This window comes from Myripristis murdjan, chromosome 12 (genome assembly GCF_902150065.1).
Source record: "Myripristis murdjan chromosome 12, fMyrMur1.1, whole genome shotgun sequence".
NCBI lineage: Eukaryota > Metazoa > Chordata > Actinopteri > Holocentriformes > Holocentridae > Myripristis > Myripristis murdjan.
Window position 1 is genome coordinate 11,069,317 of NC_043991.1, and position 16,801 is coordinate 11,086,117.

Genomic DNA, 16,801 nt, shown 5'->3' on the forward strand with positions numbered 1-16,801 from the left:
GTCTCTTACCATTCATTTTGTCTGCCAGGATGTATTTAATGGAATAGGGAATTAGCTTTCCTTCAACAAATTAGTTTCCCAAAACTTCGGAAAGTAATATATCTATTTATCTGAGTCAGAGTGTTTGTTATTGAAATCACTAAATAGTGTACAAAGGTGCTTCATTTCCATGCTTTTTTTTCTTTTTTCCTTTTTTTTCTAATAGAATCTGAATTTGCACAATAATCTTGGCCACTCTGTTTCTATGAGTGTTTGAGAAAAATTACCCTGAAATCCAGTCCACATTCTTCTTAGTCATTTAGTAGCATCAGAATTTATCTTTGGGACCACAAAACTATAGTGTACTTCACATTGCTGAGTTATGGAAATATAGAGGGTATTTGTATTTGTCGCAATAATGATGTTCAGTGGAAATAGTATCACTCAGTTGTATCCAGTATAATGGACGAGTAAAAGCAAAGAGCAGATGAGGCATGTATGTTTAGGTACTCAACTCTTGACCATTTTGTTTTGTAATCGAACAATATGTCATTCACACCAAGTAAATGAGATCTAAAACACACAGTTACAAGGTTTGACAGGCATTTTAGATTATTTCTTTACATCACTGACATTCCTTGAGTAAATTGTGTCCTCAAATAGATGTAATGCATTAGCATCCTTGTACTTTATACAATGTGGGTGATAGGTCAGTGCTATCAAGCCATGCAGCTGGTAGGGTGCAGGTGAATGTCATGGCCTTAGAAGTGAGAATTGGCTTGACATCTAATTACCAAGTTTCCTTTCCATTACATCCTAATTACAGAGATCTAGGCAGCTGCATGGTGTCCTGTATGTAGGTTGCCACTCTGTGAGTGAAGAGGTCAGCATAAGCAATACTGTCCATCCTACTGATGTAATGTACTGGTAATAGTTTTAGATTTAGAAGTAAATACAGCTATAGTTTGCAGATTATAGCTGCATAATTACATTGTAATCACAATATTAGGAGGTGGAATTAATCTTTGTTGTTTCTCTGTGTTTTCTGGTCCGTTGGACAGAAAAATTGGAATATTAACCTGTTCAGAAAAGAGTTGAATATTGAAACAAAATGTATTTCTTTGATTCTCTTAGGATTTTTCACTTTCTGTGAGTTTAATTAACATAAACAAGATGTTATGTGCTTTCCAAAAGAAGAGAAATGCAATACCCCTGCTGGAGGTGGTTCATTGTGAAAATTCATATCATAAATTCATGTTAAATGTTAAAGGTCAGCCTTCATTTTCATTACTTTTAATACCTGTCACTTACTTTGGGTCACAAGACAGAGCTGTACTGGAGGCTTTAACCAAAAATGTTATGTGAATTATCATGAGGCAAATTGGTAGTTGTTTTTCTTTTTTCTTTTTTTTTTTCTTTTTTCCCCTCAAATGTGTTAAATGGCAGACCATACATATAACAATCAGTTGGTTGGATTTTGGATGTTTGGATGTATAATGGTTGGAAATCTGTGGTTGTTGTGGAACATAGCCACCTGTAGCCAGAACTAGCAGCCAGATGAGTTAATTTATTTTGCTATCCTAAACTTAGTTTCACTATTCAAAACAACTGCAAAGAAATACCTGACGTTTTCAATGTTCTGACAACAAAATGAGACGTTCCATTTTTTTAATGGTTTTTTATTGGTTTTGACAGGGTAGACTTTTCTAATTAGGCTACTAAATTATGACAAAAGTAACTGTTTATCATAGAACTATATATGTGTCCATTATATATTAGTTACAACGGCATCTTCACTTTTAAGGATTCATGAAGGTCAGTGTGTTTTTGAGCATCGGTTTTCTCTGACAGTGTTGCTAGACTGAAACAGCAGCTACATGAAAGTTGCATAACTACTCGATAGATTCCTCCAAGAAAGTAAAGTATGCAGTTCTATCTCTTTTTTGTCACCAGATAATTACAGCTCAGGAACAAAACAGTGTCCTTTACACATGCCTTTACACAGGGTACATGTATTTGTTATTGAATCAAGTTTTAATATTTCATGGATTATGCTATTCCCAATTTGTCAGTTTTTTTGTTTTTTTTTTCTTGTCAGTCATGTAGCAGACATTCAGAAAACTTGCAGGTTAAGATGTTGCCTATTCTTGGACCGCTCTGAGGCCTGAGATACTGGCCCGTCCATGTGTGGGACCAGCTGACCCAGACTGCCGATTCTCAGGGATGTTTCCCAGAGGCCACCTCAGCGGACAGGATGGATCCTACAATGCAGACCTACTTCCACACGAGTTGCCCAAGGGGAAAGAGCTGGGGACAAAGAAATCCCAGAGCCCCAAAGTGGGGCAAAGCCTGCGGATGAAACTACAGAAGTTCCTGCAAGGGCCAGGGGAGAGTGCCCTCTGTGAACTTTCATCAGTTGAGGTGGAAGAGGACATGTTCATCTGTGGCCTGAAGAGAGACCATTCCAGCAGAGAGATAACAGAAGTCTGCATTCTACCCAATGGCCACAGACATACAAGGGGTTTGAACACACCTGTTTTTGTGGGACTAGAGCCGAGTAAGGCGTGCCACATCAAGGCTCCCTGTACTGTCCATGGCAATCGCACCACAGTTGACCTCTCAGACCTCACTCCATCTGGGGAAAACAGCAGTTCTGATTGCCAGGATGGCATTGGGGTTGTGGATGATACTGTACCCAGGGCCAGTGAAAGAATCAAAAATGCAGAAGAGGATGAAGAGATGGAGGATGAAGAGACAGAGAAAGGCTCTAGCAAGATAGTAGAACATATCCTTAAAGAACTGAAAGGTATCAACAAGATTCAGGAGGAAATCTCAGATCTGAGGCAGTATCTCACTTCTGTGCGAGGATCAGTGGACGAGGTCTCTTGCTGTGTGGATGCTGTGCTCAGTGAAATAGGTGAGCTATACTCTGGTGCCTCAGCTACGCCCAAACCCAAGCCTCTTTCTCAGAGACCCAAAGCCAGGCGAGGGAGCTTGGGCAGACAGAATGCCATTACATCCATCCATGGGAGACCCACCAGTCCACTGCTGGATCAACAGGACTGTGACAAAGATTCAGGACTTATATTATCCCACAGGTCACTTAACCAGTGGAGAGATGATCTAGTTACTCACCAGTCAGAACAGACAGACCAAGAGAATTCAGACCAAAGTTCAGACATGCACTCTACAGTCCCCAGGAGATCCAACCTCTGCTATCTTGAGCAGCAGTGTGGCCCTGACTGCCACAGCACCAGCTCTTTGTCCTCATGTCACAGTTCCATCTGTCCAGATAGAGTTAACAGATTCCTTTCTGGTGATGCAGAGTATGACAGGTGGGCCTCTGCTGACATGCAACACAGTGCAAGTGGAGAGGGAGGTTGGAGTGAGGAGGACATCTGCTCTTGTGTTAACAGTGGAGAAGAAGTGGAGAACTGCCTAGGTATGTGGGACAGGTGCACCACCGAGGAGACACAAAGCAGCACACCTGGCCATTCTTCGCATAATAGCTCTGAGCACCTCTCATTGCTCTTTGGACACCACTACAATTCTCCCTCTAGTTCCTCCAGCATGGTGGACTGGAGGCCTCCCAGGCTGCAGGCTGAAGAGGGAAACTTAGAGTGTGACTGTGCTGCAAATTGCCCTTACTCCCGGAGTTCTGGTTACCACACCATGGATGCCTATGCAGATGAACTAGGCAGTGAGCCTTCTAGGAGCCTGAGTTGTTCCACTGTACTGCTGACAGACTGTGATGATGGGTACCTAGAAGCACATTCACCAGGTGATGGCTGCCCATTGTCTGCCAACACTCCAGATGCAGGGTCTGCTGAGAGTTTAGACAGGGAATGGACAGAGCACAGCCTCTCCATGGATGACACAGGAGAGTGGGTGTCAAGGGACCCTGATGAAATAGATTCTAAGGGCACGGCCAAGGCTTCCACAGCAGGATTTGATGTGAAAACTTTCAGTAAGGCAGTGCTCACTTTTAGGTCAGCCTTGAAAGGGGCTTTGAAAAAGCTAGAAGGCTCCAGCCCTGAATTTTTGAAAGATGACAGTGGTTCAGAGGCAGCCCCCTCTCCTCTCAGACAGTCCAGTCAACCCACAGAGGAGCAGAGCAGTACCCAATATACAGAGGGAGATATTAGTCTGTCAGAGAATCACACTCAGTTTGGCACTCCGAAGGAAGAGGACAGTGAGGTTTCAGTCTATGTGGATTGTGGCCAAGCACATGAGAACCTGTCATGCTCCGTTCCAACATCCTTAAATGAAGTGAGCCATTCTCCCTGCACCCCCACTGAGTATCACTCTATAGAGCTTTCTGACAGCAGAGGAGAATGTCCAACAGATGGAGAGCTGTCCAACACAGACCTGACTCCAGACCATTGTCCAGGAAGGCAAGGCCAGAGCCCAGTGGATCCAGGGCCCGATCTGGATGAGCTGAGATTAACTCCAATAGGGGAGGATGACACCCTTGATGAGTCAGGCCTTGGAAGACCAACAAATGGAGGTCACAGAGAGCGCATAGCTAATTTCCAACGCATTCTGATTGAAAAGAAGCAAAGCCATCATAGACTGTCAAAATCTGCTCAGGGATCCCAGGGGTCCCATGGTTCTCAAGGGTCCCAAGGATCCCAGTCACAAGAAGAGTGTAACCCAGGTATTTCTGTGGATTATGTCTTTAACCTTCGACACTGGCACCTGCAAGCCCAGCAGTTAAAGCAAAAATTAATCTTAACACAGTTAATGAGGAAATTAAATCGATATATTGAAAGTTAGTTTGCTATATTTGGTGATACTTGTTGCCCTCTCTAACACCATGTTATGCATATGTGCTCAGGTTAGTTTGCTCCACTGCATTATTTTTATCCAGTTCTGATTATTCTGTGATTTTTTTTTTCCTTTGCAGAGTTTACCAAAGAAGAAGATCAGGTTACTCATACAATATTAATTCCCTTCATAAGTTAATATCTTGTATTTCTGTTATCTTTGTCACTGTCAGGTAATTGTGCTGTTTTTGTTTGTTTATTTGTTGTAATTTGGTTTAATTTCTGTTGCAGTTCTTGTATTTTAGTTTTGATTCAACAGATTATGGTTATTTTATTTTATTTTATTTTATGTCATTTCATGTCATTTTATTTGTTGTACCACTTCACTGGATTTGTTTAACTGTAATTTGATTTACTGAGTTTGGTGATGCTTGTGTGATGGACTCCTCAGCACACTTCATGTTTTTTTTTTTTTTTTTTTTTTCTTTTCATAGATAAGATCAAGCAAATTAATTGTTCAGACAAAGAGCAGATAAGTGTGTATATAGAAGTGAATTTCATGGAGTAGATGAGTGGTCTTTATCAAAACTCTATGTTCTCACCACAGAAAAGACATATATTGATTTGTCTCCTTCCTACAATTATTTATTTATTTATTTTAATAATCAATAGAGGATTTTGTTCCCGTTGTAGCTTAGAGCACACATTCTCTCCTGTATTTCTAGTGTTAGTGTAAGAGCAGATATGCTATATATTACCCCCAGAAGTTTTTCAAACACTATCACAGCCCCATACTGTGAGAGTGAGCCCCGGAGGGATCCTTAACTCCTAACCTCAGTGGTCTGAAAAAGGGAATGTGCACAGACTGATGAAAAACTTTACCTTGGAGTGAGAACTGAAAGTCCTTGTGTATATGTGTCACTCCTCAGTTGTGTTTTTGGAAAAACTGTTGCAAGGGGTTGTCTGATCTACTTCTCCTTAAGTTATCTGACTTGATGTTTACAACAAGCTGCAGGCAAAAAAGTTATTTTAGCAGGTTTTATCTGTCTTAACCTGTGAAATAGAACTGTCTCAGTGGCTTGGTACCTGCATCATTTTAGTCCTTCGTTGCATTTCACATGAGACAATTTTAGCAACATTTGTTTGAGCAAGCGGTTTAAGTAAAAGTGTAGATCATACTTTGTTTTCATTCAGGTTTGCATGCTTTACAACATCCGAGGGGTGAAACTCAACCAATTTTAACTTTCCATTACTTCCCTGTTCTCATTATACAGTGTTATATCTAGTGTACTGTACTGTAAGGGGTGAAGTCTCATATTTAAAATTTTGCAGGTACGAGATGAAGAACCTAATTCCAGACAGGCCTGGGTCGAACCAGGGTAAGTAAGAAAGTATCATGTTTGTACATTTTAAATGATAATAATAACTTAACGAAGCACCAAAGTTGCACTTAAGCTGCAACTATGTTTATTTATTTATTTTTTTAATTATTAATTTTTAAATTTTTATATTTACACTTCCTTTTGGTTTTGTAGTGGTGGATCTGGTCTGTATGGAATTGACAGCATGCCAGACCTGCGTAAAAAGAAGCCTATCCCCTTGGTCAGCGATGTGGTCAGTACTGTCCTCTCAGTCCTTTGCTCTTCTAGTAATCCTGTTTGTTTTGTTCTTTCTTTGTGAGTGCATGTCTGTCTATTTGTGATACCAGCACAAAAGTCACAGTTACAGTATGCTTTTACATTTGAGGTGAATTTGGGATGAGATTGTTATCAACAAATGGAGACAAATATGAAATCAGACTGCTAATTTCTCTCTCCCTCCTCTCTTAAACCTGAAACTATTCCCCACAACTCTCTTGAATGCATTCACTCTCCTTGGTCAGGCTATGGTAAGTTAATAGAACCCAACTGCCACTCCCTCTTCTACTAAAGAGAAAATATCAAGTAGGACAAATTAAACAGTAGATGCATCAAACATGTATGTGTATAGCATGTTGCTCTCTTTATGTAGTGGATAATGAATCATAGATCTCTGAGTTTATACAAATTAACAAGTTTGCATGCATCCTCTTTGTCCTGGGTAGCTTTCCTTCCTACTTGATATTATCATTAAAAATATAATCAAGAAATCAACTATATTTTCCCCCTCAGTTTTTATTTCCATCTTTACCTACAGAACCTCATTGAGACACTTATAACAATGGCAATGGTATACTCACCTCAGTAACATACTAACACTCAAACCAAAATTCATGGGTTCTGTTGCTATTTATTGTTGCTACTAATATTAACTTTGTCCTGCCAGTAATACCTTTCTCACTAGTTGCTTAAAATTGTGTTGCTTCCCTATAGTACTCACATGGGTTTTCTGATCATGTGTTAACAATCCACTAAAAAAAAATGTATCAGCTCACTGACCACCCCTTGCAACCCTTCCAGCCACCTTTTTAACCTCACTGACCTTCATTCTTGTGGATTGAGCTGTAAATAGGTTTCTGTGTTAGCTAAACTATTTGTCTGTGACATGTTGTTCAGTCACTGGTCCAAGCCAGGAAGGCAGGGATCGCTTCTGCAATGGCTGCACGCTCCTCAATCAAAGACGAGGAGTTGGTGAGTAACTTTTACAGTTACGTAATCAAGTTTCTGTGTTATTTTGATCATACCGATGATCTTCTCCACAAAAAGAAGGTTATAGTTTCAAAACTCAATGGTCTAATGGTATGCTGGTGTCTCATTGGGACACCAGCGCACATGTATAGCATGATTTTGTTATTGTGAGCTACAGTGTAGGTCATAACTGTTGTTATCCAACATGGCCTTTTTCTCTTTCCTGTGTTTTCCCTGCATTGTGTCTAACATAGCAGAAAGTCCATTAAACACAATTGTAATATCTCCCTCCTATAGAAAAACCATGTGTACAAGAAGACCTTACAGGCTCTCATCTACCCCATATCTTGCACCACACCACATAACTTTGAGGTGTGGACGGCCACTACACCCACCTACTGCTATGAGTGTGAGGGGCTGCTGTGGGGGATCGCCCGCCAAGGAATGCGTTGCTCAGAGTGCGGGGTGAAATGCCATGAGAAGTGTCAAGAGCTGCTGAATGCAGACTGTCTGCAGCGTGAGTACCGCCTCAAGAGACTGAGATGAAAGAAACTGGTCATGAGTGAAGTGAAAGGGAGATTGTCTCGGATGGCATTTTTGTTGGGCTGGCACAGATATTCTTGAATACAGAAAACATAGCCGTGCCACAGTTGACTAAGCAATTTAAACATCAAGGCACATGTTGTCCCAGCAGACTGTTGTGGTGTAGACTGGTGTGAATTATCACAATTGGTAGTGTGTGTATACAACATAATCCTTTTGCCACACGGGTCCTCGGATTGATGACATTCAGGGTTGCCTAACTGATTGGTGGCTGTAAGTGATTAAGAATTACGGTCAGAGAGGTTTCCTGTACCAGATATTCATCATTCTGATGTTTCACATTTTTGAAATCACTAGCTTGGCTCAAAGAGATTATATGTATGAAAAATCCTACTTTGTTCAGGCTATCCAAAAAATCTGCTTCTGTTCAGCTATATGAATGATTTTGCTGATTCTTTAGGTGCTGCGGAGAAGAGCTCCAAGCATGGAGCTGAAGACCGGACCCAAAATATCATCATGGCCATGAAAGACAGGATGAAGATCAGGGAGAGGAACAAACCAGAGATCTTTGATGTCATCAGGGATGTGTTTGTGATTAGCAAAGCCATCCATGCTCAGCAGATGAAGACCATTAAACAGAGTGTACTGGATGGTACCTCCAAGTGGTCCGCCAAGATCACAATCACAGGTACCCTCTAGTGAAGTAAAAATCATGAATGAAGGAGTGGACATATTAGTGTTCAGCATCAATATGGTAATATTCCTCATGATAATAATCCTCATTGATCAGACAGTTTTATTTTTTGTTTAGAGCTTTGTCTGTGGAGGGAGAATACAACATACAGTGCATTCAAACACATTCAACAACACTACATTGCATAAGATGTACAGTAAAAAAGAATTGTTGAAAAAAGTGTTATCTGAACATTCCTAGGCCCATATTCAAGTCAGGCTGTTGTTTTACAGTCTGTTGGGGATGGATGTGAAGTGGTGTTAATGGCTAGTTTGTACCTGTCGCCGGAGGGGAGGAGGCTGTTTGTTGTGATTGTTTGTTCATTATTTCATGGGCTCTCTGTGTCTGCGTAGTCTTTTGTGCCCAAGGTCTTCAGGCGAAAGACAAGACTGGGTCCAGCGATCCCTATGTCACCGTCCAGGTGGGAAAGACCAAGAAAAGAACCAAGACCATTTATGGGAACCTCAATCCTGTCTGGGAGGAAAAGTTTCACTTGTGAGTCACCAAAATATTTTGGTTGTAAAATGTAGCCCAATAACTCTGGTGACTTCGGCAGCATTTCTTAACTGGGATAAAACTGTCTGGGAAACACTTACTGTTTTCTTGCAAAGTTTTTTATTTCTTAAATTATAGTGACTTTTGTAAGACAGTAAGTCAGTAAACAACAGCCAATACTTCAATTATGGATTGCAACATAAAAACCAACTGTATATCAATAATTTCAAAATGTACTTGATCTCTACAGCCTTGGGAGATTGACAGAGATTTTCTAAAAAGAGACCTGCAGTTCTTTCTTTAACATGAAATCCAGTGGTATCATATAGCAAAGGCACAGCACATTGCTGCGTAGTCTATACCAGGCCCTAAATTAGTGATTTACTGAATGGAGAAATGTATAGTTTTCTAATATCAGTGCAAATAATATGTACAGTAATATGTACAGTAATTGCCCTCAGTGTACTACTGAGAGTGACCTGTAAAGCTTACTACCATCGTTTCTTAATTCTACTTTAGTGTTATTTTAATTGTGTTCTCTCTGTGCCCCCTTCCCTTTTTGTGTTTTTATTCAATATTTTCTTGTTGCTCAGTGTTCACCTATTATCTGGCGTGTGGGTTTGTATTCTTTCTTATATTTGTCAAATAAAATTACTGAAAGAAAGAACACCAACCTCACGTCATTTGGGATTCATGATACAAAGTCTACATTTTTAACCTGTTTTTGAAATAGTTTACACATAACTGAGTAAACATTTGTTCTTAAGTGATAGTTCACCAGTCATGTTATTTTTCTAAAAAAAAAATAATAATAATAATAATCATTATTGCATAATGCATTTTGTTCACACCATTTTATGTATTTGTTTTTTGTCAGCGAGTGCCACAACTCCTCAGACCGAATCAAAGTACGTGTGTGGGATGAGGATGATGACATCAAGTCTAGGGTGAAGCAGCGTCTCAAGAGGGAGTCTGATGATTTCCTGGGTCAGAGTATTATCGAAGTTCGAACACTGAGTGGAGAGATGGATGTCTGGTACAACCTGGGTCAGTATTCTGTCCTTTTCCTGTATTACTCAGATAAAATATGCTGTAGATGAGGAGAGTGGTAAAACAGCTCTGGGTATATTTTTAAAATAATGTTCTAGGTTAGTGTTGCTTTAGGGCACAGTCCTAAAGCAATACTATGAATAGTCATTTGCAAAGAAACATTTTCACAACCACTTTCTTGCTTTGAAGTAAGCTTCTAAAATTTTGCCTAACATTATACTTGTACTACGTCCCACTGTCTTTGTTCCACTGTTTTTGCCACACTGCATGCTTGCACTTGTGTAGTAAAGGAACAGTTTGACTAGTCATACTACTTAATACTTATATTACCTGGCACAGTCACAGTCACAGTGATTATATTTACCTCCTTGATAGTGTGTTTTTTCACAGACCTCCAACCAGTTGTCACTTGCCTCATTGCCCCCAAGACTACGATTTATGTTGAGCACTTTTTCACAGTATGGCTGTTGGAGTGCTATGTAATCAACATTGAAAGGTCCAAGTACCTCTCGGTGCCTGACTGTTGAGAAAATACAACACCTAAGATAATTAAGACAGCATTTCAGTGTACATATTTTATGTCCTTTAGCGTACAGATCATGATATACGTTCAGTTTCATTCCCTGCTGTTCATCTTGTCTGCTCTACCTAGTAAAGCTGTCTGCCTAGCCTGCAGGAAAATCACAGTAACCTGTATTTCATTAGCTGGTGCACAGTACTTTGTCTTAATGAATGATATATCTACCTCTTGGTCAGTTTGCAGTGTTTGCCACATCTGTATGCTGGCAACGGTTTGGCTTCTAAATAATCCTCCTTTGTGGTGCTTGTAGTGATTTGTATGGACCTCATTACCCACATCTCCCTCACCAGTAGTGACATTTTTACTGGCCAATTACCCAGACAAGGAGCCCCAAGGCCCACATTGTCCTGACTGGCTACATTGGCTTTACCAGCAAACTTATTCTAAGAAATTTTAAATGAATCCCATTGCACTTGCAGACTCATTTCAAGAAAATTCACTTGTTTCATAGAAACATCTTAACTCATTTACTTGAAATAAGTAAAATGATAGTGTTTTGTCAGTCATGTTTCCTTTTGAATTGTTGATAATGTTTTAAAATGAGGTCTGAAACCCAGTCATTAAAAATTCACAGGGACTGATGGGTTGATCCCTTGTTCTACCAAGTGCAAGCACTGACTGGACAGTTTGTAGAAAGCTATCTTGGAAGTTATGAAAGGTTGTGGATGAGCAGATATGTCATCGGTGTTATGGAGCAGATACGGTCATCTCACGATAAAGCCTCTTCCTGATCTTGTCACTTTTATTGCACAGACACACTGCCTTGTCTGTGGGGTTTTATTCTTTCTCTCTGTGTCTTCCTTCAAACTCTGTCTGCTTTGTTGTTGGGTGTTAACAAACAGCTTTTATCCAGACGTGACGTGAGCATACTGTTTGAGCTATAAACATTTCCCAGGAGTTAATTGATAGATTGAGCCGCAGGCATCATCTGTCTTTACTCAGATCTTTTTGATGGATAACCCCCTCAAGACATTTTACTGTCTGGGATGAACTACTCTCTCCTACATGCACTTTATCAATTTGAATTTGTGTTTATGTGATTAAGTTTACAATCTCGAGGCACCAGGCATATCTTTTGCCTACTTGATTACAGTGCTGAAATTGACTCCACCATGACAACAACAAATCTGCCACTGGAACAACACGGTATTGAATATGAATGTGCTTATGAATCTGCTTTTTCTTCTTTTCAAGTGAGAAAAATGAAGTACTCTGTTTAGCATCTCTCTGATAATAATCATGTGAACCAGAGATGAATGCTGTCAGGAGTTGTGAAGGGGAGCACCAGTGAATTTTAGAGAAATCAAGGATTTCTTAAGTCACATATTACAGCTCCACCATCTCAGCATCTCTTACTCTCCCACCACTTTCTCTCTTTCTACTCCAGCACTCCACTCCCATGTCCTCTTCATTCTCTCCCTTTTGCCTCACAGTGAGAGGCGATCTGTGATTATCAAGTAGCAGCACTTCAGTCGGAAATCGACCGCTCCCCCAAATTACACCTAATGATGCGCCTGTCATGGCAAATAGCAGGGGTGAGCCACCAAGAACTCCACCTCCAGAAGAGCGCCAACCAAAGTGTCCTCGGTTATCAGGCGCTGATCCATGCAGCCCTCTGCCACTGTGCTCTTCACTATCAGCTGGAGGATTTCTATTAGTGTTACAGGCTCTGCACTGTCATCAAACTGGAGAAACAGTTCCCCTACAATAGAACTGCCATGTTAATAGTCTGTAATTAGTCTTGTGTTAGCAGACCAGATTTCATTTGCCTCAGTGTGACAGATCTGGATTGGAGTTATGAATTAAGATCCTCTTTTCTCCCTGTGGCTGCATAACTATTATTACATACTGTACCTTACAGAGAAGAGAACTGACAAGTCAGCTGTGTCAGGTGCCATTCGCCTCCAAATCAGCGTGGAGATCAAAGGAGAGGAGAAAGTGGCCCCCTACCATGTCCAGTACACTTGTTTGCATGAGGTATTATGCACTTTACTTTATGTGGCCATTTTAGATCTATAGAGGCCACAGTTGTATTTACAAAGGCAACTAAAAACACAGAACGTTCTTCTACCATCTAATATCAAAACCACCTCAGACTCACATTTTTTTCAGTGATGCTGAAAAGATTAGGATTCTAAAAGTAAATTGAACATTATGTGTAACCACCTCATGAACCCTCCCCCTGTGCTTCACCTGCACAGGGAGAGTAAGATGAAAATGATCTCTGTATGATGCAGAGATATCTGTACATCTGTTATCTCTGTACAATTACCTGTAGTATTTTTTTAATTGCACTTGATAGATGCTTAATCAATAAATATATAAATGAATAATAAAATAACAATGTCTCTATTGATGAATTAAACACATCCGATTTTATAGAGGTTTAGCAGTCTTAGGGAAATACCCAATTATTTTATGAACTAGTGTTTAGAGAGGCAACTTCATAATAAAAATATTGAAGTTAAATATTGTAGTTAAATATCACTATAGGTGATTTGACCATTAACAGTCATGTACTGTCAAAGTAGTGAGCAAGACACCAACAGTTCAGATTTATTAAAACCTCTGTTAACACACTGTGCCTTGCCTCTCCATATTTCCTGTTCCTTACTAATATTTAGTAATCATAATTAGGGATTTTCGTTCTTGCTCAAGGTCACTTTAACAGTGGTGATGCTGTAGCTCTGCTGATTGACTGTCTCTCTGTTAAAAACCTCATCCTTATATTCCAATATTCATACTATTTAATGAAGTGAAAGTACCACAAATAGATTTTTAACACTTTAAAACAATGGTTCTTTCCATCCCAGAACCTATTCCACCATTCAACTGATGTCCTGGGCCAGGGTGTGGTGAAAATCCCTGAGGCTCGCGGCGACGATGCATGGAAAGTCTACTTCGACGATGTGGCACAGGAAATAGTGGACGAGTTTGCCATGCGCTACGGGATTGAGTCCATCTACCAGGCTATGACGTGAGTCTGCGATATCTCCTTGGACTAATGGCATGTCTCCCTAGCTCTCTCTACCTGTCTGTGTGTCCGTCACCTTCCCTCCCTCTTCATCCCCCCTCTTCCTCGCCCTCGCTTCCTCCTCTTGCTCTCTTATGAAAGTGCCATTTGATGCTGTTGTCATTCCCTGTTGGCCTCCAAATGAAGGAATGTCAATTATAAATGGGCAGAGGATGGATCTGTCTCCATGAAATGTCATCCTCCATACTGATGCCTGTTAGCTGGGCCCATCATTCACACAAAGCACACTCCAGTGGGCCATCCCTCAGCCTAAACGTGCCAAGTAGCCGATGGGAGAGATGAAATGGTCATTCCTAATAGGGATCGTTAGGTGACAAGACTCCTGAGAGGGCAGTAGCTGGGCAAATAGAGGCACAGGCAGTCACGGTGTAGTCTCATGTTATGACACCAAAATCCTGCCACCATGATAGTAAAACATCTGTGTAGTTGTGAGTTGGTTGAAATTGCAGGGAGAGGAGTGCAGCTTACCAGGTCCTCACAATGTTTACCCTCTGCTTGTCTTTGTAGGCACTTTGCCTGTCTGTCTTCTAAGTACATGTGTCCCGGGGTTCCTGCGGTGATGAGCACCCTGCTGGCCAATATCAATGCCTTCTACGCCCACACAACCGCCTCCACCAATGTGTCCGCCTCCGACCGCTTTGCTGCCTCCAACTTTGGGGTTTGTATTAGTACATACACACGCGCACACACACTCGATGTCTCTGGCCTCTATATGTTCTCTCTTCTTAACTTTATACACATGCATGCACTTTCTCTCTTTAGGTCTTTCCACACTCTTGTACATACATAACCTGGCAACATGATTTGTCTCTCTCCACAGCTGTCTGTTCTAATTCCCTGCCCTCTAATCTATCATCATTTCCTCATTTTTCAGTCTCTCTGTTTTGTCTTCTTTCCCATATAGAAAGAGCGCTTTGTCAAGCTCTTGGACCAGCTACACAATTCCTTGCGCATTGACCTTTCTACTTATAGGGTAAGATTTTGATTGGATGTATACAAGTGCTATATATTTTATATATAACACTGATATTTAGTATAAAGCAATGCTTGATGTTCCTCAAATTATTTTTTTTTTCCTTTTGAACATATAACACAACACGTTTGGTGCACACATTAGGCCACTGTGAAAAAATACAACTGCCTGAAATGAAAGTCAACAAATATTTTGTGAATTTGGCTATTTGGACGAGTAAGATTTTTTATTAAAAAAAAAAAAAAAAAAAAAAAAAACAGAAACGATAAAACTAGTTTACGTATTCCTTACTCTTTATCCTAGTCTATGTATACTTTGAGAAATCAAACCCAAACAATTTGTGTGAATATTACACATTATCAATGAATTAAAACTTAGTGTCTACTATGTATAAATTTGAAATCCGCTCCAGTTTACAGTGTTTGATTGGATTGTAATGCATCATGCAGTTGTTAAAGTCCCTATGCTATCCAAATTGACATGCATATTTGTCACTGGTGTCTATTTATTTTATGGTGAAATATGTCTTCAGTGTATTTTGTCGCATATTGCCCAAAAAAATCTATCCATCTTTTTTTTCTCCTCTTTATTCATATACCGGAACTAAAATCAAATACGCTTCTTTTGCTCTTACAGAACCACTTCCCTGCCAGCAGTAAGGACCGCCTTCAGGACTTGAAATCCACTGTGGACCTTCTAACCAGCATCACCTTCTTCAGGATGAAGGTAGGCTAATATCTCCATGCAAAGCAGCTGGATTCGCAAGATCACGATCGTGTGAGAATCCGTTTTGCCAGGCTTCAAGTGACTGGCTTTTGGTCGAACCACAGTGGTTTGGACCAGTCGGCGTCCAACTGGAAGCAGTGGGCATGGTTTATGTGTGACAACGGCAAAAAGCAGCAACAATGGTGGCTCCTAAAGAGGTTAACGTAGGTGCTGGTATAGCATCAGTTATATCTGAACTGGAGAGTATTTCTTCATTGAATATTCATTATATTTATTGGTAGATACACCAACTTGCCTGCTAGGTGTCAAAGTTTCTTAGATTCTAGCTTGTTGTTGTTTCCTCTCCGTTGCTCTCCTACTACGTCATATTCGTTGGTCTGATTGGTTGAAGTTAGCCCATGATAGACAGATGGCTCATCCAATCACCTGGCAAGAATTTTTTTGAAAGTACCTGCCCTTTTCCAAACAGTTTCCAGTGATGACTTCTCAGATGTTCCTGTGTAACAAACTATCTGGTGTGCCAGGTTAAGGCTAATACTATTTCATACAGCCATTTGTTTCCTCTAGTTTTTCTTCATAGGATCTCAACAGGTGCTTTTTAAATGAGATCAACATTTTTACACACTTGGCCATGAAGTGTCACCTGAAACATTTGTGCAATATTCTCTGTTGTGACTACCTTGTTGTAATAATGTCTGGTGACCTATATTTGTGTTCCAATCTGCCAGGTGAGAATTCTTAATCTCGGCTGCACAAGTATAAATCACATCAAAATGTCAATCTCTGCATTTACATGCACTTAAGTAATCAGGTTATTAGTCGGGTTATTTATTTTTCAAATGCCATGTAAATGAAGAAGCCAATTTCCATAATCAAGGTAAGGGATTAAGCCCTAGTTAACAGGTTGATTTCTGCTGGGAAAAAAATCTCAGATTTTGGAATGGTTTTTTACATGTGAGTATCTGCAGGAAAAGAGAGCGGATAAAGAAACTGACTCGATAAACACACCCAAAATGCTTCAGATAGTGTAAACTATTCTGTTCTATTAAGCAATGAATAATGCTTAATAAAGTTATGGTTACTGCGTTACTGCAGGTGTAAATATAAGGAAGCTAGAAAAGAACCCTCGGGAACAGAGGCACAAAGTTTGAGGAAATCATACAAGCTTATTTATGTAACAGCCTTTTTAGGTAATCACAGTAAGGTAACACATGTAAATACATTATCCTATTTCCTGTCCGCTCACTCACAATAATCTGATTTCATGTGTGCACGTAAACATAGTAAATGAATGTCATCAGCCATTTACCACCAAT

At 40.2% G+C, this 16,801-nt stretch overlaps 1 protein-coding gene across 8 annotated transcripts in view; it reads left to right on the top strand.

Moving 5' to 3' along the window:
* unc13bb (unc-13 homolog Bb (C. elegans)) overlaps positions 1–16,801 on the top strand; it is a 90,864-nt gene that overhangs the window by 51,353 nt on the left and 22,710 nt on the right. For all 8 annotated transcript variants that reach the window (XR_003929092.1, XM_030065391.1, XM_030065394.1 and 5 more), the window contains 13 exons: positions 6,078–6,124; positions 6,281–6,359; positions 6,628–6,633; positions 7,280–7,354; positions 7,649–7,868; positions 8,355–8,582; positions 8,981–9,122; positions 10,000–10,169; positions 12,614–12,729; positions 13,566–13,729; positions 14,294–14,444; positions 14,691–14,759; positions 15,396–15,485. Coding sequence is in view for 7 of the 8 variants with exons in the window: in XM_030065391.1 (XP_029921251.1) it covers positions 6,078–6,124; positions 6,281–6,359; positions 6,628–6,633; positions 7,280–7,354; positions 7,649–7,868; positions 8,355–8,582; positions 8,981–9,122; positions 10,000–10,169; positions 12,614–12,729; positions 13,566–13,729; positions 14,294–14,444; positions 14,691–14,759; positions 15,396–15,485 (1,557 nt within the window). In the remaining variant the exon portion in view is untranslated. The remainder of the gene's footprint in view (positions 1–6,077; positions 6,125–6,280; positions 6,360–6,627; positions 6,634–7,279; positions 7,355–7,648; positions 7,869–8,354; positions 8,583–8,980; positions 9,123–9,999; positions 10,170–12,613; positions 12,730–13,565; positions 13,730–14,293; positions 14,445–14,690; positions 14,760–15,395; positions 15,486–16,801) is intronic.